Genomic DNA, 22252 nt, shown 5'->3' with positions numbered 1-22252 from the left:
GCAGGCGCCTCAAGCGGTGCGGAGCGCCGCCACAGGCGGCGGACAGCAGGTGCGCGAAATTAAACGCCATTTTCGGTTCCGCGGTTTTGGCACTGTCTACCAACTTTGTGGTACAAATCGACTTGCACTTGGTCTGAGCCCTGCGCTGCGTTTGAGCCTCCATTCTGAAAGTGTACGTAGAAGGGAAGGCAGCAGGTCCGGCTTGCGAACTCCGCTGTGCGCCGACAAGCGGTATGGCGCCGAGTAGAGGCCATTTTCCTATTAGAAAAGGCTGTCGAGAGCGCAAAATTTTCTTCGCTGCGCGCCCAACCATGGTGGGCACGCAGCGGGCGCCTGCGGCGCCAAATTTTTGAAATGTCTGCCAGTCGCCCAACCTGATCTCAGAATCACTCACACGGGAGAGTTTGCTTCGTCGCTCCGAACTCGACGGTGGTGACGTGTCGCGTTGGTTTGCCTGCGGTGTGGGGCTCTGGTGGGGCCGCTACCCGCGCTGCCCACGCCGTCATCTGACATCTGTGTTCGTCGCCTGTTGTGGCTGGCCATTGGCGTTGCCCGAAGGAGGTCCCGCCGAAAAAATCGCCCAGAGGACACTATGGAGCTGCCCTCTCCCGCTCTCGCGCCACGCGCCTCTCCAGGTCTCCATCACGCATCAGACTTCAGACGACCGCACACAGCTGGCTCCAGCTTTTCGGCTCCACATGGACATGTGCACAACGCGCCCGCGTTTTCCACAATACCTCCGAGGGAGTCTACACCAGATCCCTTGGCCTTGCCCGCTGCGGCCGCCGATCACGAGCAGGCGCGGCCTAAGGAGCAGAATTTACCACACAAAACAGGACTAAGGAGCAGAAAGTGAGAGGGTGGAATCTTTTTCAAAATAGTTGAGAGGGAGTTGAGATTTTATCGCCTCTGTCGGCCCATTTGTGTGAAATACACATTGTTAATTAGTTGTAATAGATTCGATCTTCTGTTTACAAGTTTAGAGACGATCTGGGAACGAACCGTCCCCCCTGGGTGTAAAGCCGTAGAACCATGTAATCTTGATGCATGTGTCGCTCTCTGAGAACTCTTGTAGCTCGATCGGTCACACCGCCATCGCCGCCGACGTCTCCCAGGGAGATGATGGAGAGGGGGGACGACACTGCTCGATCTACCCTCTCTCTGGGGTCCCTCAGCTCAGCGTGCACCTCGATCCTGTATACCGTGTTTGCGGTTAGTTAGGACCCCCCCCCAAGGAACACACCAGTGAGGGAGGGCGAGACGATCGAGGGGTCCCGTACCATGCGGAATCGACCCTATCCAGTGCTCAAGTGCTCAAGGTTTTGTAACGCGAGCCGCTGTGTGCCATCGCACAGAGAGTGAAATGGAACTACCAACAAAAGCTTTACGAACTAGCCCTTCTCTTGAGGAGATGAGGTCTCTTGCGTATCTTGGCCACTCGCACAGAGTGAGAGAGAGAGGCTGCCGCGACAGTGTATGTGTGGCAGCTCCCTTGTGTTTATCACGAGACAGTCTTAGACGGCCACGCGCCTCCACGACGCGCCCGCGTCTTCCACAATACCTCGGGGAGTCTACACCAGATCCCTTGCCCGCCGCGACCCCGCCCAGTCTTCGCACGCCTTTCCCTCGCAGCGCTCGCCCTCGAGGTTGCGGCGGCTGCGCCACCGTTTGCAGAGCTCCGTGTCGCGGAAGCGGCCGGTCTCGCGCCGGCTCGCGCCGACGGCCGCCGCGGCGGTGGGCTGAGGCTCGCACACCGCCCGGAGCGCCGCGTGCGGCAGGAGCAGGGCGGTGCCGTGCTTGTAGCCGGCGGGGGCCTCGACGCTGCCGCTGATGTCGCGCCAGCGCGAGGCGCCGTCCCCCTCGAGCGCGCCGAAGCCCTTGTGGGAGGGCTTGAAGGCGCAGCCGCGCCGCTCGCCCTCGGGCAGCACCTGCGATCACCCGAGATCGCGCGAGCTCAGCCCGAGATCGCCCGAGACGGCCGCGCCGCTCGCCCTCGGCTCGACTTCGAGTATACCTCGGCGACATCTCGGCGACATCTCGAAGAAAACTCTCGGTGATATCCTTGGCTACATCTCGAGTGATTCTCGGGTATATCTCGGGCACATCTCGGGTGCATCTCGGCGATGTCTCGGCGCCCGCGTCAGCCCGACGTCGGAGGGCGCCTCACCGGCGACGCGGTCGCACGGCGCGGGCGAGTGGAGGCGGCAGTCGTCGCGGTACACGTCGAAGAGGAGGAGGAGCCGCCTAATCAACGAACGGTTCGACCAGTCAATGAACAAGTCAGCCTATTGACCACACTCCGAGGGGGAGGAGAAGTCGCCCGTCTGGCCTCACCACCTGCTCACGGCCAGAGGCGTGAAGAGACGCCCCTTCACACCTCGATCCGCCCCGTCCGGCTTTGCCACCGCCGCAGGCCCCTCGCAACAAGGCCGCGAGATCGCGTCGAGAAAGAAAGGCCCCGAGGCGGTGGCCGCGGCCCACGGGCCCGTCACGCGGCGCGCGGTGGCGTGCCGGATCGCAAGGGTGCAGTTCTGGCCGCGGAGCAGCGCGCCTGCAGCGTGCCGTGGAGGTGCCGTGGACGTGCCGTGGACGTGGCGTGGGCGTGGACGCGCCGAGCTTGTAGTCACGCCTCTATATCTCCCCATATCTCCCCATATCTCAGGCGCGCCGAGCTCGTAGTCACGCCTCTCGCACCGGTTGTCCTCCAGCTTGTAGAAGAGCGCGTGCGGCGCGCCTGTGCACAGAGAGGCTGTCAAGAGACGCTGTTCACAGCCCTTTCAAGAGCGCGTGCGGAGTGGAGTGTGCCCGCCGCGCCGAGCAGCAGGAACAGGTCGATGACCGAACGACCAGCGTCCTCGGGCGGCAGCTCGAGCGGCAGGGGCGGCGACCACGCCTGTGGACAGCTAGAGGCGTGAGCAGCGCCTCCTCACAGCGTCCTTAGAGCGGAGCTCGGGCGGCAGGGGCGGCGACCGCGCCTCGAAGTCGCGCGTCATCATGTAGTACGGCTCGTGCGTCGACGCGGCCATGGTGGGCGGACACTCGCCTGCTCGCAGCTAGAGGCGTGAACAGCGCCTCGTGCGTCGACGCGGCCATGGTGGGCGGGGCACTCGCCCGCGTGTCGCGTCGCCGAGAAGAGAAGGACGAAGCCGCCGCCCTCCGCCTATCCGCTGCAACCGTCTCATCCCCCTCGTGGCCCGACGGGGCGCCGCAGGGGGCCGCTCCCCTGGCGCCTCGGGCAGAGCCGCAAGCTCTGGCGCCCACAGCGAGCACGCGTCCGGCAACGGCACCTGTTCACGGCCAGAGCTGTGAAGAGACGCCGTTCACAGCGAGCACGCGTCCGGCAACGGCACCTCGACCAGCCTCACGCCCGTCCAGGAGAGCAAGTCGCGAGACCGCGCGTAGCCGAAGCGCGGGCTGCGCCGCCGCCCGCCGCCCTCCGCCGCGTCCGGGTCGGAGGGGTGGCACCGCCACTTGCCGGCCACCTAAACAGACAACGGAGAGCTCTCAACCCTTCGCGCGGAGGGATGTGCGTCTAATGTTTGTTTCTTTCCTGGTGCACGCACAGCTCGGCCGTGAAGACGAGGTGGAAGAGGCCGCGGTCCCAGACCATCGACGGGTCTCGAAACACGCTGGCGCCCTCCACCTCGGTCCACGCCAGCACCGGCTTGCCGCTCGGAGGCAACGCCTCCCACCGCAGCGCGTCCTGCGAGTGCAGCAGCCGGAGGCCGTCACCCATCGCCTTGCCTTGCTTGAACGAGGCCATCACGTATCCACCGGCCTCGCCGTCGTCCGCCTCACGGCTGTCGGAATCCTCCCCAGCCTCTCCAGCCGTCTCGGGCGCCACCTGCCACTGCACCGGCTCGGCAGCCACACGCTCGGCTGCCATCGCTGCCACTGGTGTCCCTGGTGGCGAAGCTGTGCCCTCGTAGAGCGCGAGCGCGATGATGGACAGCGCGGCGGCGACGACTATCAGGCACAGCAGCAGGATCATGCTCGAGCGAGGCCGCCGTCGGCGCCTGGACCTGCCGTCTGACACGACACGCATTCCAACGTCCGACACGGCAGTGTTTATTGCGGCGCCGCGGTGCGGCTGCGCGAATTTTTCTTTTTGAATAAACAAATAAGTCTCTCGTGTCCGCGCCGACGCTCTTTTAACGTAGAACGTCCCAGCTACACCGCCCGCCGACGATCGATCAGTCCACAATCGTCGGCCCGCAGCGACCCGCAGCGAAGGATGCCGCCGCCCCCCCGGCCACTGCGGCCGACGCGCCGATGCACGACCGGCCTCCGTCGGATAGCTCTCCGGCCTCTCCGGCCGCTGACGCGGCCGCCCATGCTGCTGCCGATCCGGTCCCTCTCACGCTCAGCGATATCCGCACAAGCTAACGACAACTTTGAGGTCGCCGGCTTTGGCCAGGTGCAGCCACCACCTGCTTGCCTCCATCCGCCGTCTGACCTTAGGTGAGGGGCACGAGTGGATTGCGGCGCGACGTATTTTCTTTGCTAGATTAAGCGCACGCCTTTGGAAGGTCGGGAGATGCCGTGTCTCGGATAACTCGTTCCTTGGTTTTGCTCGCTTGTTTGGAAGCCTTTCAGATGGTGCCCAACGAGGTCGTGGCCGCGACTAAGCGTGACGATGAGGCGGCGGTGGAGGCATGGCTTGACGGCGGCGGGCGGGTCACCGCGGGCTGTGCGAGTGGCGCTACGCTGCTAGGAGTCGCCGCCGGGAACGGGTGCGAGCGGGTGGTTGGCCTCCTGCTGCAGCGCGGCGCGGATGTGAACCTGCAGGACGCCCTCGGCGCCACCCCGCTGATGATTGCCGCCAGTCAGGGCCGCCACGCAGTCGTGCTCCGTCTTCTGCGGGCGGGCGCAGACATGAGGGTGCGCTCTTCGTATGGCAGGACGGCGCTGCAGATGGCCAAGGCGAATGGTCACGCCAAGTGCGTCGAGGCCGTCAGGACATACCTCGGGGAGGTGGCGGGTCGGAGCAAGGCGCCACCAGCAGTCGGCGAGCGGGCGGACGCAACCTCTGCCTCGAGCGGCGAGGGCGGCGCGGAGGCCGAGCCGAACAGCGGCGGGGCGGTGCCTGAGGAGGCGCGGCACGCCAAGGAGCTGCTGGCGGAGGTCGAGGCGGAGAAGCGCGCCAAGGCCAAGAAGAAGAAGAAGAAGAAGGGCGGGGGGGCGGGCATGGCTGGGCCGTCGCAAGAGCACGAGCCGCCGTCGCAGGAGCCCGAGGCGCCAACGGAGGGCACCGAGGCGCCGCCGGAGGCAGCCGCAGCTGAGGCGGCGAAGAAGGCCGAGGAGGCGAGGCTTCTCCAGCTTCTCGCGACGCTCACCGAGGAGAGGATCCGATTCGGCATCACGGCGGAGAGCCAGGCGGCGGCGTCGGCAGAGGTGGCTAAGGCTGTGCGCTTGGACGCTGAGGCGGACGAGGCGGAGGAGGAGGCAGATGCAGACGAGGAGGAAGAGGCGGCTGCCGAGGCGGCGCTGGCGGAAGTCGAGGTTGCGCGGGCGGAGGCCCGGGCGGCGCGTGCAGAGGCCAAGGCGGCGCTGGACAAGGCGCAGGCGGCGCTGGAGGGGATTGAGACAGCGCTCGAGGAGGCGGCGGCGGCTGCCGACGCGAGGCGTGCCGCTGCGGCCGCTTCGAGGGCAAGGGCGGCTGCCGCGAGGAGGGCAGCGGATGCGGCACAGCCGCATAGAGATGCATAGCGAGCGGTGACGACATCGCCGACATCGCCGATACGTACTGCTGCAGCGATAACGACGTGAGGAGCTCGCTTTCGTTCCGCGTCTCGTGGCGTTGGCGAGGATGATAAGCCCGCCACCTCCCATGTGTGTATCTCTATCTCTGAATCTCTCTGCCTGCGGCGTGCGGGGCGGACGTACCAGTAACCAGAGATTGTTCGCTGCGCGGTTGTACTCATTGCCGTACGAGGTACGTCTGTTTTTATAGTAGGGGGAGGGCTCCCAGGGCTTGGAGGTCTTTTCAGTTGCAACGATGATGATAGGCAAGGCGTTCAGGGTAGTGAAGAAATAACAAGAAAAGGACATGGCCGAGCGTTTTTGATCTCTCGGTAAGTGGGCGCCCGCCCGCCGCCTCTGAGGGGGTCGGGCCCCCTAGACTGAAAACAAAAACAAGCTCGAAAACAGCCAAAATCAGCCTGCGAGAGAGGCACTGCGCGCCGCTGACCTCATGTGGGGATGTGTGCCGACACCAATACTGATCTAAAACCTGGAAACCCTTGTTCAAATCCGACCCTAAGCGCCATCCTTCCTGCTCTCACCTGATGCTGCTTCCCCGCGCCGCCTCCTTGGCCCCCCTGGGCGTATTTTCTACTCCCAGTGGGGGGCCTGGGCCCCCGGGCCCCCTCTTGTTTTCTGTTTTCTGTTTTTCAACACGCCCGCCCGCCCGCCACCCCGAGGCGGCTCGGCCCCCCACTTACCGAGAGATCAAAAACGCTCGGCCCATGGTTCGACCTCGCGCGCCGAGGCGCCGTCTGTGCGCAGCTCGACGCGGTCAGGTGCAAAGGGAAGCGTGGCGGCGCGGGGAAACGCGGCGGCGGTGGTGGCGGCGGCGGCGGCAGCGGCACGCGCGGGCGGACGGATTCGGACGGGGCGGAACAGCGACCGCCTGGGCGGCCGCTGCTCTGTCTGCCAGAGCGCGGCGACCGCCTGGGCGGCCGCTGCTCTGTCTGCCAGAGCGCGCCGTCTGTGCGCAGCTCGACGCGGTCAGGTGCATTCCACGTGTTGTCCACTTGGATGCGAGTATTTTCTTTTCGAGCACGCCTTTGGTTGGCCGCTTTGTGTATCTCGAGACCTCGAGAGAAGGCCGCCCGCAGGCGGCCGGGCGCAGGTTCGACAAAAAGGGCCCCTCCGCGAGGGCCTATGCGCGCTCGCGCTCAGTGCTCCAGCTTTGCAGGAAGGGGCGCCGCAATCGGCGCGGCCCGTCCCCGGGCTGTGTGGGCATCTGCCGGCGTCGGTCACCGGCCGAGAGGCGCCGCGGGTGAGGCGGCGCGGCTGCATTTCGAACGCGCCACACTGACCCCGTCGAGAGGCGGCGGCCAGCACCGCTCTTCGGCCGCCACAACCAAGCTGGTCGGCATCTTAGTTGAGGCATGCATCAAGCTGCATGTGGGTGCATCGGCTGCGGACCACTCAACAGGTCGATCAGGCCGCTGCTGGATCTCACAGACGGCGTGCTGCTGGGGGCGGGTCGAGACGGCTGGAAAAGAGCCGAGTGAAGTGGCGAGCCAGAGGCTGCCTGGGTCGTCAAGTGGGTCCATGGCCATAAAGAAAGAAAGAAAACACACAACCCAAGGGAGGGATGGGAGAACGGCACGCCGCCACCACACAGGGATTTTAAGGAGAGGAGGGTGTGATGCGCTAGCCGTCGCCCACCCTGGGGGGTCTGCCTCCTCGTATCTCTTTTCGCAGTCTCTCGCCGCTTCTCGCTGCAACCTTCATGCCACCTCGCGGCTGTCCCACTCTCGTCGTTCTCTCCCTTGTCACTTCCCCCTCTGTCGCGTCGTTCTCTTCTGCCTCGTCCTGCGACGCCGCCGCCTGCCGGTCCCTTGTTCTCGCGGCTTCTTTCGCCTCTCGGCGCAACTCCGTCCTCCTTGCGGCGTATCCTGGCCCCTCGAGTCTATCGAGCTCCCCTCGCGCAAGGACCACATTTCTGACTCCCACTCCGATCATTTGCCTCCAAGTCATGTTGTTGCTCAGGTCCACTCTCTCTTCGAACACTCGTGCCTCTACGGATGATGCCGGCGCTGGGGTCCCCTTCGGATGCATCGTGACATCTGACAACTGAATTTCCACTGGTTCGTCCTCCTCTGAGTCATCTTCCCCGTCCTCCTTCCGCTCGGCTCTTCGCTCGGTACGTTCGGTGTGGCTCACCCTCATGGCCATGTCCTTCTGGATTGCGGCGCGGCGCGATTTTTTGGCGATTATGCCTTGCTTTTTGGTGTCTGCACTTGGTGCCTTTCTGAGGTCGGGAGATGCCGTGTCTCGGATAAACCTGATCGACCAGCTCCTCGCAGTGGCTTTTCGAGAGACCCAAAAACACGCTTCGGCGGGGCGGAAAGTCGGAGGCGCCGCCGCCGGCGGCTCGTTCCTTGGTTTTGCTCGCTTGGAAGCGCGCGAGGTGGTGCCCAACGAGGTCTTTCAGATGGTGCCCAACGAGGTCGTGGCCGCGACTAAGCGTGACGATGAGGCGGCGGTGGAGGCATGGCTTGACGGCGGCGGGCGGGCCACCGCGGGCTGTGCGAGTGGCGCTACGCTGCTAGGAGTCGCCGCCGGGAACGGGTGCGAGCGGGTGGTTGGCCTCCTGCTGCAGCGCGGCGCGGATGTGAACCTGCAGGACGCCCTCGGCGCCACCCCGCTGATGATTGCCGCCAGTCAGGGCCGCCACGCAGTCGTGCTCCGTCTTCTGCGGGCGGGCGCAGACATGAGGGTGCGCTCTTCGTATGGCAGGACGGCGCTGCAGATGGCCAAGGCGAATGGTCACGCCAAGTGCGTCGAGGCCGTCAGGACATACCTCGGGGAGGTGGCGGGTCGGAGCAAGGCGCCACCAGCAGTCGGCGAGCGGGCGGACGCAACCTCTGCCTCGAGCGGCGAGGGCGGCGCGGAGGCCGAGCCGAACAGCGGCGGGGCGGTGCCTGAGGAGGTCGTGCTAGTGGCAGAGCGAGGCGAAGAGGCGGCGGTGCTGGAGTGGCTCGACGGCGGCGGGCGGGTCGACGCGACGTTCGAGTACACCTTTGAAGACGGCTCTCGTGTGAGCGGCATGACGCTGCTGGTGCTCGCAATGGCCAAGGGCCACCTTGGGCTGGCCGAGGCGCTTCTGCGGCACGGTGCGGATATCTCGTCGCAGGCCAGCAACGGTGGCACCGCGCTGATCTACGCCGACGTGGAGATCGATCATCGAAACCAGTTTGACAGCACAGCGCTGACGGACGCCGCCTTCAGAGGCCACGAGCGGGTGGTCGACCTTCTGATTCGGCACGGTGCGGAGATAAACCTGCAGACGAGCAAGGGCGACACCGCGCTGATAATCGCCGCCGTCAGGGGATACCCCGCCGTCGTGCTCCGCTTGCTGCGGGCGGGCGCCGACACGAAGCTGCGCACGGCGGCTGGCTCCACGGCGATGCAGCTTGCCAAGAAGGCGGGCAACGCCGAGTGCGTGTGCGCCCTCGAGGAGCATGCGGCGGCCGAGGCGGCGGCGAAGGAGGCGGCGCGGGCTGCGGAGGCGGCGGAGAGGGCGGCGGCGGAGGAGGAGGACCGGCACGCCAAGGAGCTGCTGGCGGAGGTCGAGGCGGAGAAGCGCGCCAAGGACAAGAAGAAGAAGAAGAAGAAGAAGAAGGGCGGCGGGGCGGGCATGGCTGGGCCGTCGCAAGAGCACGAGCCGCCGTCGCAGGAGCCCGAGGCGCCAACGGAGGGCACCGAGGCGCCGGCAGCCGCAGCCGAGGCGGCGAAGAAGGCCGAGGAGGCGAGGCTTCTCCAGCTTCTCGCGACGCTCACCGAGGAGAGGATCCGATTCGGCATCACGGCGGAGAGCCAGGCGGCGGCGTCGGCAGAGGTGGCTAAGGCTGTGCGCTTGGACGCTGAGGCGGACGAGGCGGAGGAGGAGGCAGATGCAGACGAGGAGGAAGAGGCGGCTGCCGAGGCGGCGCTGGCGGAAGTCGAGGTTGCGCGGGCGGAGGCCCGGGCGGCGCGTGCAGAGGCCAAGGCGGCGCTGGACAAGGCGCAGGCGGCGCTGGAGGGGATTGAGACAGCGCTCGAGGAGGCGGCGGCGGCTGCCGACGCGAGGCGTGCCGCTGCGGCCGCTTCGAGGGCAAGGGCGGCTGCCGCGAGGAGGGCAGCGGATGCGGCACAGCCGCATAGAGATGCATAGCGAGCGGTGACGACATCGCCGACATCGCCGATACGTACTGCTGCAGCGATAACGACGTGAGGAGCTCGCTTTCGTTCCGCGTCTCGTGGCGTTGGCGAGGATGATAAGCCCGCCACCTCCCATGTGTGCATCTCTATCTCTGAATCTCTCTGCCTGCGGCGTGCGGGGCGGACGTACCAGTAACCAGAGATTGTTCGCTGCGCGGTTGTACTCATTGCCGTACGAGGTACGTCTGTTTTATTTTTAAGAGGTGTGGTCTCATGCCGTACGCAGTGCGACGCAAATTTGCGTTTTTTTCTCCAACCTGCTCTGGGGGGAGGCGAGGGCCCTAGAGGGTATCCATGCGGCCGATTTGGGGGATTTTTTTTGCGCGATTTTTCACTTTCACACTTGTTTTCAATTTCATGGGAATTCGGCGTACTTGCGGCCATCGTGCTATCACGCCTTGCGACGACAGCCTGTCGGCGCTGCTGACCGTGCCATATGCTGCACAATTGATCACCCGCATAGCTCGCGGCCTTAGTCTTCAGCATTCAGTGACGACCTGATCGTACGGCCAGTAGCCGAAGGTGTCCTTCCAGCGCGTGCACGCTTCTGACACAATGCGCGTCACAAACTGCCTCGGGTTGGCTGCTGGCACTCTCGAGGCTATGCCTACACAGCCTCGCGCGCATGGGCAGTCAAGAGGGACCACGCACCTTCTCCGGACAGCGCCGGTGCCTCTCTCTTGGACCGGCAAACGTGTGGTGGTCTCGTGTCACCAATGTGGGACCAGTGCGGCATCGCGCCATCGACAGCTCTGAACTGCGCCTCACCACTGACTGGGAAGGCCGCCAAGTGGGTCAGCACCGGTCGCACATTGTGGCAGCAGTCAGCAGTGCATGTCTGATAGCTGTTATGACCCCCCCCAATGAACACGCCAGAGAGGGAGGGCGAGACGATCGAGGGGTCCCGTACCACGCGGAATCGACCCTATCCAGTGCTCAAGTGCTCAAGAGCAGCAGCATCAGGGTCGCAGGCAGGGTCGGATCGTGTCAAGCCTCTCGCCCGGCCGGCCGCGTGCAGACGTCGGCCTGTCTGCTGTCTGGAGTGATCTGTCGGCGGTCAGTACGACCGATCAGGTTGGAGTTTTTTGATAGTTGGAGGGTCTATCTGTATGTACTCCTCGAGATCTCTCCAAATCTGCCCTCTGTTAGACCAGGATCCAGGTTAGATCGGGAAGTCGGTGCTAGTAGAGACTAGTAGAGCCGGAGCCCCGTTTCCGCACTGCTGCGCGGCGCACGGTGCCTCCGCCCGCCCCCCCCCCCCCCAGAGCTCCAATGTCGCCCGATCGGTGGTTCACTCTGGCATCGCACTCCAGCCGTGAACGCGGCCGGTGTGTCGGAGAGAGGGCCTGGAATGATGCGCCTGGCATGATCGGTCTGCTCCTACTCCTCACCAGTGCCGACGCAACCTCTAATGCGACGGACGCGCACCACAACCACGTCCTCCGCTCGCTGCTGCAGGAGATGTCGGCCGGCGCCTCGCAGCACGCCTCTATCCCGATCCACGCCGCTGCGGTCAGGGGCGACGTGCTGGCTCTCACCAGACTCCTGGAGGCCGATGTCGATCCCAACTCAATCGAGGGCGAGAGTGGCTTCGCTCCGCTCCACTCAGCAGCCTTCGCCGGCCACGTCGAGGTCAGCAGGGTGCTTCTCAAATACGGGGCTGAGGTCAATGCCGCGACGGAAATGCTGGTGACGCCCTTGCAGGTGGCCTCCGTTCACGGCCACGCCGAGCTCGTCCAATTTTTCCTCGACAGTCGAGCCGACGCCGACCGCCAGGACCTCAACGGCGCGACGGCCTTGCACAGCGCTTCGCTGAGAGGCCACGCTCAAGTGGCGAAGCTGCTCCTCGCCCGCAGTGCCTCCGTCGGTGTCGCCACCGCCTCTGATGGTTGCACGGCGCTGCACTACGCGGCCCAAGGCGGGCACGTTTCTACGGCAGAGGTGCTGCTGCGCCATGGGGCGGAGCCGGACACGCACAACCTCGTCGGCGCCACGCCTCTGCATCTGGCCGCGGCGGCCGGACATGCGCCGACGGTGCTCGTCCTTCTCGAGCATGGCGCCTCATCCGACGGGCGCGACAGCCTAGGTGCGACGCCGCTGCACAACGCCGCGCTCGCCGGCCACCGCGATGTGGCGAGGCGCCTCCTCGAGTTCGGCGCGTCGGTGAGCGCCGAAAATGTGCAGGCGGCGACGCCGCTCCACGCCGCCGTCCTCCAAGGCCACCCCTCCCTCTTGACCTTGCTATGCGAGCACGGCGCGAGCCTGGAGAGCCTCTGGCGCTCCTCGGACCAGCAGACCGCCGCAGGGGTGGAGCCGGTCACCGCATCCACGCCGCTCATGCTGGCTGCGAGGCGCGGCGACGTGGAGCTGGCGTCCCTGCTCCTCCAATGCGGAGCACGAGTGGGCTCGGCGGGAGGCCACGGAGTGACGGCGCTGCACCTCGCCGCCAACGGTGGGGAGACGAACATCGCCTCGGTCCTGGCGGCGCAGCTGGACGACCCGGACTTGCGCACCTCCAACGGGCAGACGCCGCTGCACTTTGCGGCTTCGGCCGGGAGGGTGGAGGTGAGCTGGCTGCTGCTGCATCGTGGCGCGGATGCGGCGGCGCGCGACGCGTCCGGGAGGACGCCGCGCATGCTCTCCGAGGAGGCGGGGCAGCGCGGCTGGGAGGCAGCATTTGAACCCTAGTTTCTCTCTTATCCACACTGTCCGGCCCTGAGCTTGACTCGGAGGTCGCACGCAGGTGGCGATGCTGGAGGCGGAGGCGAGTGCGCGAGTGCCGCTCGGGGTGCAGGCTGCGCACGACCCGTGCTTGCTCCGACGCCGACGTCGGGCGATCGAGCTGCTCGGCGAGGTAGCGGCTGGTGCCGGGGGCGCGCAGGCCGACGGCGGGGCTGGCACGGAGGAGGTCGCGGCGTTGCGGAGGAGCTCGCTCGCTCGGATCGAGAGCGCGAGGCGGCTCAGTCCGGCTCTGCTGCAGCTGCTCATGGAGTGCGGCGCGTGCGAGCAGGCGCTGTCTTTCGTCGAGAATGATGTGCTCGACGTGCAGACGCTGCGGCTGCTGGAGTTGCGCGCGCTGCTCGACGTGGGGGTCAGGCTCGGGCAGGCGGCACGGCTGCTTGCCGCCGCGGCCACAGCGCCGCACCCGCACCCAGCAGATGCCCCACACCGAGCCGCCTCCCCCTATCGCGCAGCGGGGAAGGAGGAGGTGTAGTGGCTGCGCTGGTGGTGGTCTTGTGAAGGCGTTCAATGCCGGGGCTATTTGCGCTTAGTTAATGAAAGTGCCCGAGATCACGTCGAAAGTGCCTTAGAAGAGGTTTCAGTATCTCCCGGTCCCAGCTCCGCTCAGTATCGTCGGGAGACGGGAGCTAGAACTTGGCCCAAATCACCGCGGGGACGCACGACTCAATTACGGTAGCCCGGTGGGATGGGGCCGCCGGGCGCCGGGCTCGAAACCTGCGTCCAGCGCTGCCTCAGCGTGTGCGCGCGTGCAGCGCCGCCGACAGCATCCGTCGGGACGAGCCCTCGCACCGAGCTCAGCCATGACCCTGCGGTTAGCATCAAAGCGGTGTCTTTCCTCGTTAAGCTCAAGGCTCTGCCCATGTTGAACCTGCAGGTCCGAGGCCAATCTCGGGCAAAATCGGGCAATCCCGAATGACTGATTTCGGGTGATGCCCCTCGACCCCTTGCACCACAGGCTTTCATGGGGGAGCCTGGCCAGCGCTTCAAGATGTGGAGAGAGCTGGAGCGCTCGCGCGTGCAGGAGCCACTACTTGCGCATTGCTCCCGATACACGGGCTTCTAGCACACTTACAGCGCACCCCTGCGCACCGCCCGCAGGATAAGGCGCTCCGGCACGGTGGCCTTTTGCACCTCCGCAGAGGCTTCGAGTTGCCCCGTCAATTGACTCTGGAGGAGGACTCGCTGAGCTACGTCCACGTATCCGATGGTGGTGGGGTGGAAAAGGAGGGGGTGGTACCCAGCGTGATCCACTTTGACGACGTCCACCGCGTCGCAGCGATGCCTCCGGAGCCCATCATGCACATCGACGGTCGCACTGGCGAGCGGCGTGTGATTGGCAAAAAGCCGTCGAAGCGATGGAAGATCATGATGAAGGACGCGTCGGAGCCGGCATACGAGTTTGTGGCTTCCACGACGGAGGCGCGCGACGCATGGGTCTACTGCGTGCGAACCAATTTAAACGCGCACAACCGGCGCGCGCTGTCCACTGCCCTCGCACGCTAGACGGGTCTGTCGTCTCACCGCGCGGGTTGTCTAGGCGGCACGGGCTGGACATGATGCTAACCTCCCCCGCTCTCCGTGAGCTTGAGAGCAAGTTCGTGCTATCCGACCTCGCTGACGATGCGACGCTCATCCCCCTCCATACGCTCGACAAAGTGAACGAGGAATCTGAGTATGACGAGGCCGAGGGAGCATGAAGCAGCCAGGCGCGGGAGGCGAGCCGCTCGCCCGACGCGACACGCGCGCTCCGGCTCGGCGTGCTGCCCTGTGGAAGCCGTGTGCGCGTACCCGCTTTTCATGGACGCTTTGATTGATACTCTAGTTTGTTTGTTGTTTGTGCCTGTCGTGGCCGTACTCATGAGGGTCCCCTATCGTTAACACCGTGTCGCTGCGCACACGTCTGTCTGCATGTACTCGCTGGTGTCATTGGCTGATGTGGAGCTGCGCTCTGTTTGTCCCAACCGGTTCGTTTTGGCCTTTCTTTGCCCTCCGACGTTTCCGTTGCCAGTGAGTTGGAGCACTTGGAGCACTTGGAGTGCAGTCATTAACCTCACGCCCAGGACCGGGAATGGTTGGGTAGTAGGGCTAGAGGGTCGCTCTACACTTAGCCTCTGCAGCGAGCGAGCGCTCAACTTAGCCCCCGCACGGAGCCGGGCTCAGACTTAGACGCTGGAAGGCCGGGGGCCATGAACTTAGACGACACGAGGCCAACTCCGGGTAAAACCTGGGTATACCTGCAAAAGTCCAGGTTTACCCGAAAAATACCTGGACGCGGTCCCGACCAGCGTATGCCGCGCACGACGCCATATCACCGTCTCCCAGGGCCAGTGCGCTACTTGCGGCGCGCAACGCCTGCTCAAGTACGCGCACCGTACCATGTGCTGCCGCTAACCTATGCGTGCCTTAAGGCGGCTGCGGCGAAGCGGCGGGCGCGGCATGCCGATGGCAGTGCGGACGATGCGGTTGCGATGTGTTCTGCTTCAAGATCGTGGCGGTGCTTGGCATGCACTTCTGCGATCCCAATCAGCTCATCGCAACGAAGCAGCGCAACAAGCTGGCTGCTGCCAACAAGGCCCTATGCTACCTCACGCGCGGATCGTTCAAAGAGGACCAGCATACACAGGCTTCTCTGACATGCGTTTGTTTGAGCTTGAGGCTATTTGTGAGAACTATTTGGCTAGATGTCGCCGAAGTGCGCTCAAGAAGCAGCAACGAGAATCGGAAGAGGAGGATGCTGAGGCGGCGATTGCTGAGCATGAGGAGGATCGATCGCCCGCCGCGCAGGCGAAGAAAATTTGGGCGCGAGCGCCGTATATCGCGTGCCATGGCCGACTTAGCCGGTGTAAGAGGCTCCCGCTGATCTTAGACCGCGTAAGCACTCCAGTGTGGCTAGCCACACTTAGACCCGTTAAGCCGCGAGGCTCAGAACTTAGACTACTACCCAACCAGTGGACCGGGGAGCTGAGAAGCGCACCCAGTGTGTGGAGAAGTTTACCTTCCCTTGCCTTACCTAGGTCGCGCCGACGACGCCGCTGCTGCACGTCTACTCGGAGCAGCTCACCGCCCCGCGCGCCTCGTGCGAGGATGCGATGCGCCGCCTCTTCGCCTTCCTGGGCGTGCCGCCTCTGCCAGCGGTGTGCGACCGTGCGGGCGCTCCCGCGCCAGAGAGGCGGAGTGGCGAGTGCCGCGGCGGGGACGGGCTCTGCAGCGTTGAGAAGCTGCGAGCCCCGCGCCGCGCATGGCTATACCATCGACGAGTTGCTGACGAGCTGACACTCGGTTTGAGTGAGGCTGAGGCCTCCATAGAGCCGCGTACGCGATCGTCCGGCTGACGGCGCTTTAGAGATCTAGAGCCGTAGATGTCTGTCTGTGTCTGACCGATCGGACCTATCTTTGGATTTGTGCGCGTTGCGGCCGACACCCCACATCCACAGACTCGGCACTGCACGCACAGAATCTCAACACCGCGCCGGTACTGCTACAGCAGCCGCCTCAGGCTAGCCTCCATCGCCTGCCTCGGCACGTTGCCGATCAGCGTCTGCAGCAGCTTCCGCTCGGCCGAGATGAAGCCGAAGTGCGGCACGCCGTCGACGCTGAAGAGGGAGACGAGCTGCTCGTTCTTCGGGTCGGCGCCGTCGACGAGCACGAAGTTGACGCGCCCCGCGTACTCCTTCTCCAGCCGGTACATCATCGGCGCCATCTCGCGGCACTCGGCACACCACGGCGCGTAAAACTCGACCAGCGTGCCGCGGCCAGAGGCGAGGGCCTGCGCCGGGGCAGAGCGCCAAGGGGCAGAGCACGCCGAGATGCCGCCGAGGTTCGGCCGAGAGGTAGAGCCGGTACGTCGCCGAGAGAGAGGCTGCCGAGAGGTGGTCGAGAGGCAGCCGAGAGGTGGCCGAGAGGCAGCCGAGAGAGAGGCAGCCGAGAGGTGGCCGAGAGGTGGCCGAGAGGTGGCCGAGAGGCAGCCGCGGCCGGCAGCGCGCGCCTGCGGCAGCGGCGGCGACTCCGCCTCGAGCTTGCGAAGCAGCGTGACCGGGTCGAGCGGGTCGAAACGCTGGTACGCGTAGAGCGAGGCCGCGGCCAGAGCCGACCCAGCCGCGAGCGCTACATTCCGCCGCGGCACGGGCGTGCGCGCCGTGGCCTGCAGCGCCGCGGCGTCGGCCGGGAGCGATCCAGAGTCGAGCAGCTGCTGCAGCGCGCCGCTGCGAAGGAGAGGCATCGCCCCCATCCACGGCTCGGGACCGTCGTTGCACCCTCCCACGAACCGCTCGCCCACAAAGACGTACGGCACCGTCCGCTGGCCCGTCCTCTGCCGCAGCGCCTCCCGGCCGCTCGCATCGAGCATGTGCACCTCCGGCTCCAGCCCGGCGGAGGCGAGCTCGCGGCGCAACTCGAGGCAATACGGGCACGCCTCCGCCGCGAATACCAGCAGCGGCGCACCGCCAATGAGCTCGTCCGGCGTCGCAGCCTCCCCGCCGCCGCCGCCGGCGCTCATACCAACGACAGGGCTGCAGCGCGGCCGAGCAGGCGCAAGCGGCGGCTGCCAGGCGGCGAGGGATAGGCTGGCGAGAAGCATATCTGGGCGAAGAGAGCGCGCGACAGCACCGAGAGCGAGGCGATCGCCAAAAACAAGAAAACCCGCAGCAATAGTACACCAGAAGAAAAACCGGGAAACAATTCAAACAGCGCCTGAACGCATGGCGTTCAGGCGGCACTTCTCTCGCGTCGGCTCCGCCGAGCGCTGCACAGAGACCATCTTCACTGACCACCAACGACAGGTGTGCGACTACGCGCTCGTCTACGCGGAGAAGAAGAACGACGGCGAAGCGCCGTACTCGGTCTCCTTCACCGCGACGCAGAGCGGCGACGTCATCGTACAGCTGCACCCGCACTCGCAGCTCGAGCGCGCTGTGCGCCAGGAGCGGCAGGCGCAGGCCACGGAGCCGCCTGCGAGCGCGAGCCCTGCGGCGCCGCCCGCCCCTGCCGCCGCGCCGCCAGCCGCGGAGCCGGCGCCCAAGACGTACGCCGCCGCAGCCGCATCGCAGCCGCAGGGTGCCACCGCGGGTGGCCAGCCCGCCGCGCCTGCGGGCCCGGCCGCCGCCGCGCGCGTGCCGCCGCCGCCCAGCGGCGGCGGAGTGCGCGGCTGCTCCTTCACTGTCCCTAACCCGGGCAGGAAGCGTGGGCAGCAGCAGCGCGGCAAGGGCCGCGGTGCCAGGGGCCGTGCCGATGCTGGACCCCGTCTCGTTGACAAGAACGCGCTGTCCGCGCGCGGCAGCGGGCCCTCGCGCCAGTCGCGCTCGCCGTCGCCCGACTCTCCGCCCGCCAAGCGGGCCGCCTCCGCTGACTCGTCCGGCTATGAAACCGATACGCCGGACGAGGTGCAGCAGGAGGCGGTCCGCAGGGTATGCGGCGCGCTCGGCATGAGGGAGCAGTTCGAGGCGGCGATGGCGGCGGGCGAGCTGCTCGAGATGCTCGAGAGCTTGCCGCGAGGGGCGGTCGAGGCCTCTGTCCGACAGATGCGGGGTTACAACCGCACGGGCGAGTGGCCAGAGCCCATTCTCACCAGCCCTGCCCCGCAGCGCGGCCGCTCGCCAAGCCCCGTCGATGAGTGGTCAGATGGTTAGTGCCCGAGAGCGAGGGGTCCGGGGGGGAGCACAAACATAGGACGCCCAGCCTTGCCCTCGTGCCGCCGAGTGCATATCCTATGCGAGAGAGATCCCCTGTGCCCTGTGCCCAGCCCTCTCCGCGCGGCGATGCGCCCTCCCCCCTCGCTTTTGCAAAATCCTGCAAAGGTGGGGACGTGTCTGTCCTCGACCCAGCCCTAGCTTGGGATGTCCGTTGTATTTATTTATTTATGAAAAACCGGTACGCTCGCCTGTGGGAATGGCGGCGTCCTGCTCCCGAGGGCCGCGGGGTCCAGAGCAGAAGCTGACATTTGTGAAGGACGCACGTTCACTGCGACGGGCACTCGCATATCGGTCGGTTGCGACTTCTCCGCTGAGGAGAGCCTGCGCTCTCGCGCCGCCGATACTGGCACCTGCCTGAGCATGCCGACACCCGTCACTGGCAAAGCACGAGCAAAACGCAGCCGAAAGCCACAGAGAGATGGCACGCCGTACCGCTCCGCCGCCGCCTCCGCCGCCGCCTCCTCCACCGCCGCCGTCACTACCACCAACATCGCCGTCACAGCTGCGCTAGAGGAGGCGGAACCCCCCGACTCGAGCGTGGCGGCCTCGGACACACTCCTTGGAGAGGGCGGCGCGGCGGCTGGCGGCAAGCCAGGGCGGGAAAGCCGCAAGCTCAAGCAGCCGAACGGCAAGGTGGCACCCGCCAGGCAAGGGGGCGGCGGCGGCACCAACTGCCGCGCCCTTTTCTGGCGGCGTGGAGAGCGGAACGGACGAGGACGCCGTCCCCGAGGAGATCGTGGAGGCGGCTTGGCAAGACGACGAGGCGGTGCTGACATGGCTCGACGGCGGCGGGCGGGTGGACGCGACATTCACTCATGAGGGTCTGAGCGGCTTTACGCTGCTGATGGTCGCCGCCCTCTGCGGCTACGAGCGGCTGGCCGTGGCGTTGCTGCAGCGTGGCGCTTCGGTCGACCTTCAGAACAGCAAGGGTGGCACCGCGCTGATGCTTGCCGCCCTCAACGGCCACAAGCGGGTGGTCAAGCTGCTGCTGCATCACGGGGCGGAGGTCAACCTGCAGAACAGCGTCGGCAGCACCGCGCTGATGTGGGCCGCCCAGGAAGGCCACGAGCGGGTGGTCGAGCTGCTGCTGCAGCATGGCGCGGACATCAACCAGCAACACAATGCCGGCGTCACCGCGCTGATGCGCGCCGCCCTCCAGAACTAGCCCGCGGCCGTACTCTGCCTGCTGCGGGCGGGCGCCGACACGGAACTGCGCACGGCGGCTGGACTCACGGCGCTGTGGATCGCCAAGAAGGAGGGCAACGACGAGTGCGTGCGCGCCCTCGAGGAGCATGCGGCGGCCAAGGCGGCGGCCGAGAAGGCGGCGAAAGAGGCGGCGTGGGCTGCGGGGGCGGCGGAGAGGGCGGCGGAGCGGGCGGCGGCGGAGGCGGAGGCGGCGCGGCATGCCGAGGAGCTGCTGGCGGAGGTCGAGGCGGAGAAGCGCGGCAAGGGCAAGAAGGGCAAGAAGAAGAAGAAGGGCGGCGGGGGCGGCGGCGCTGGGCCGTCGCAGGATCCCGAGGCGGCGCCAGAGGCAGCTGCAGCCAAGCCCGCGAAGCTGGACAGGGAGGGGTTGATCAGGCTTCTCGAGACGCTCCACGAGGAGCGGATTCGGTACGGCATCACGGCGGAGACGTCGGTCGCGGGGCTGGCGGAGGCGTTGGGAGAGGAGGCCGAGGCGGCTGGCGAAGCGAGCGAGGAGGAGACGGCAGAGGCGGGTGAGGAGGCAGCAATGGTGGCAGCGGAGGCGCGCCGGGAGGCTGAAGCCGAGGCGGACGCTCTGGCAGCGGCAGAGGAGGAGGCGGCCGCCGCGGCAGCGGCTGCTGCGGCGGCTGCGGCGGCGGTGGCTGCGGCTGCGGCGGCAGAGGTGGCGGAGGCAGCAGAGGCGGCACTGGCTGCCGCCAAGGCGAGGCGTGCGTCAGCGGCCGCCGCGAGGGCCAAGGGGGATGCCGACTAGCCGCGCGCAAGGACAACATCCAAGTACAGTACTGCTACTGGCGCCGGCGTACGGATCGTGGTTGAAGTATGAAGAGGCATGTGCTGGGTGAAGAAGGTGGGTGCAGGGAGGAGGGGGTGGGGGGTGAGCTCGCTGTCCCGTGGGTCTTGTCTCTCTGTTCATGGGGGCTCCGCGATCGTCACCGCTGAAAAGGGGAAGAGTGAGAGGACGCTTTTGTGGGAGAGGGAGGGGTGGAGCTCGCTGCACAGTCCCTAGCTTGATTGTACGAAACGTACACCGGACACCGGGCGGAACCGGAAGGCCGGAACGGCAAAACACGCTTTGGCAATCCCTTTGGAAACGTGCGGCACTACGATCTACGTCTCCTTTTCGCAGCAGTAGTACGTCACCCCCACATTGTCCGCCCAACTCATGCCGACTGGCCGCTCCTCGACGGCCGCCAGCGAGCAGGCGGCCGCGTCGTCGGGCCACGCCTCCTCGAGCGGCAGCCTGCGCAGCGTCGCCACGCAGCGCAGCGTCGGCAGCGCGGCGAGCGCCGCCACCATCGCCACGTTGAGCTCGTCCGGGAAGCACAAGTTCGCCATGTAGACGTGCGTCGCGCCCTGCAGCACCCCCGGCGCCGTGCCGTCGGCGTGGAGCAGCTCGACGCGCGCCGCCTCGTCGGCGGTCAGGAAGCCGTCGCGCGCCGCCGCCGCCAGGGCCCGCTCCGCGAGGGCGGCGCGCGCCTCGACGTACTCGACGCCTCGCCCGCGCGACTGCGTGAGCAGCGCGGCCGCGAAGAGCAGCTTGCCTGCGGGGAGAGCTCCGAGAAGGCTCGCGGACGGTTCCCCTCTGCCGCGCCGCCGCGCGAGGAGCAGCTTGCCGACGCCGCTTCCGACGTCGACGAGCAGGGAGGCTGCGCCGAGGGGGAAGGGGTCCGGCCATCCGGTCAACAGCTGCACCATCCCCTCGGCGGAGAGCTCTCCGTACGTCGCCTCCTTGCCGCGGGACGCCGCCCCCTCCTCCTCCTCTCCGCTCGCAGAGAAGCCGGAGGTGCGCGACGCGTCGAGCGACGCGAGCAGCGCCTCGAGCCGCGCGGCGCCGCGCCCGCTCACCGCCGCGTCTCGACAGAGCGCCGGCGTGGGAAGGAAGGCCTGAGGTTTGGGGAAGGCTCGGAGGGGTTCCGAGAAGATTCCGAGAAGGCATGGGCTATCCACCGGCATCTCCACGTCCAAAGGCAGGAGCCCCACGGCAAAGCAAGTGCAAAACCCGGTGCGCGCGCGCGCGCGCGCGCGCGCGCGCGTGTGTGTGTGTGTGTGTGTGTGTGTGTGTGTGCGTGTTTGCGTGTGTACGTGTGCGCGTGTGTGCCTGTGTGCGTGTGTGCCTGTGTGCGTGCGTGCGTGCGTGCGTGCGTGCGTGCGTGCGTGTGTGCGTGTGTGCGTGTGTGCGTGTGTGCGTGCGAGCGTGTGTGCGTGTGTGCGTGTGTGCGTGTGTGCGTGCGTGCGTGCGTGCGTGTGTGCGTGTGTGCGTGCGTGCGTGCGTGCGTGTGTGCGTGTGTGCGTGCGTGCGTGTGTGCGTGTGTGCGTGTGTGCGTGCGTGCGTGTGTGCGTGTGTGCGTGTGTGCGTGTGTGCGTGTGTGCGTGTGTGCGTGCGTGCGTGTGTGCGTGTGTGCGTGTGTGCGTGCGTGCGTGCGTGCGTGCGTGTGTGCGTGTGTGCGTGTGCTGGTCTCAACGCCTCGAGCTGGCAGCGCAGCGGATCCGACTGCTCAAACAGCCGGCGCGAGGCGCTCGTGGAGAGCGGCGCGGTGTCGAGGAAGGCTGACGAGGCGCGTCCGCGCGGGGCAGCGCCCGCCGTCGTCCGCGCGCCGTGCATCACGCCCGCGAGATGGAGGCCGCCGCCTCCAGCTCCGCCGACACCACCGCCACCGCCACCACCGCTACCGCCGCCTGCTCCT

At 66.5% G+C, this 22252-nt stretch overlaps 8 protein-coding genes across 8 annotated transcripts; 6 read left to right on the top strand and 2 right to left on the bottom strand.

Annotated features, from left to right (window-relative positions):
* Positions 1-1571: 1571 nt before the first annotated feature.
* On the bottom strand, positions 1572-3026 carry EMIHUDRAFT_208637 (hypothetical protein; the record flags this gene model as incomplete). Its single annotated transcript, XM_005772299.1, has 5 exons — positions 1572-1877; positions 2406-2551; positions 2684-2734; positions 2848-2893; positions 2931-3026. 5 exons carry the CDS (start codon positions 3024-3026, stop codon positions 1572-1574), a joined length of 645 nt encoding a protein of 214 aa, XP_005772356.1.
* Positions 3027-4588: 1562 nt separating this feature from the next.
* EMIHUDRAFT_355188 (hypothetical protein) lies at positions 4589-5937 on the top strand (the record flags this gene model as incomplete). The annotated part of the gene is made up of 1 exon (XM_005772298.1): positions 4589-5937. A coding segment is annotated over one exon (1080 nt), but the record flags the coding sequence as incomplete, so codon positions are not given.
* A 2011-nt stretch (positions 5938-7948) lies between these two features.
* Positions 7949-9889, top strand: EMIHUDRAFT_101956 (hypothetical protein; the record flags this gene model as incomplete). The annotated part of the gene is made up of 2 exons (XM_005772297.1): positions 7949-8182; positions 9245-9889. 2 exons carry the CDS (start codon positions 7949-7951, stop codon positions 9887-9889), a joined length of 879 nt encoding a protein of 292 aa, XP_005772354.1.
* Positions 9890-11301: 1412 nt separating this feature from the next.
* EMIHUDRAFT_208632 (hypothetical protein) lies at positions 11302-12624 on the top strand (the record flags this gene model as incomplete). Its single annotated transcript, XM_005772296.1, has 2 exons — positions 11302-11521; positions 12242-12624. The coding sequence occupies 2 exons, from the start codon at positions 11302-11304 to the stop codon at positions 12622-12624; spliced, it is 603 nt and encodes a 200-aa protein (XP_005772353.1).
* Positions 12625-12685: 61 nt separating this feature from the next.
* On the top strand, positions 12686-13150 carry EMIHUDRAFT_208631 (hypothetical protein; the record flags this gene model as incomplete). Its single annotated transcript, XM_005772295.1, has 1 exon — positions 12686-13150. The coding sequence occupies one exon, from the start codon at positions 12686-12688 to the stop codon at positions 13148-13150; it is 465 nt and encodes a 154-aa protein (XP_005772352.1).
* A 1964-nt stretch (positions 13151-15114) lies between these two features.
* On the top strand, positions 15115-16010 carry EMIHUDRAFT_208629 (hypothetical protein; the record flags this gene model as incomplete). Its single annotated transcript, XM_005772294.1, has 3 exons — positions 15115-15148; positions 15302-15561; positions 15693-16010. The coding sequence occupies 3 exons, from the start codon at positions 15115-15117 to the stop codon at positions 16008-16010; spliced, it is 612 nt and encodes a 203-aa protein (XP_005772351.1).
* A 152-nt stretch (positions 16011-16162) lies between these two features.
* On the bottom strand, positions 16163-16447 carry EMIHUDRAFT_57896 (hypothetical protein; the record flags this gene model as incomplete). Its single annotated transcript, XM_005772293.1, has 1 exon — positions 16163-16447. A coding segment is annotated over one exon (285 nt), but the record flags the coding sequence as incomplete, so codon positions are not given.
* Positions 16448-17375: 928 nt separating this feature from the next.
* On the top strand, positions 17376-18302 carry EMIHUDRAFT_208627 (hypothetical protein; the record flags this gene model as incomplete). Its single annotated transcript, XM_005772292.1, has 2 exons — positions 17376-17588; positions 17880-18302. The coding sequence occupies 2 exons, from the start codon at positions 17376-17378 to the stop codon at positions 18300-18302; spliced, it is 636 nt and encodes a 211-aa protein (XP_005772349.1).
* Between the last annotated feature and the right edge of the window lie 3950 nt (positions 18303-22252).

The sequence above is a fragment of the Emiliania huxleyi genome, assembly GCF_000372725.1.
Source record: "Emiliania huxleyi CCMP1516 unplaced genomic scaffold EMIHUscaffold_36, whole genome shotgun sequence".
Classification (NCBI taxonomy): Eukaryota; Haptophyta; order Isochrysidales; family Noelaerhabdaceae; genus Emiliania; species Emiliania huxleyi.
Note: the sequence above shows the minus strand (reverse complement) of the source record. Positions and strands in the feature narration are given on the sequence as shown.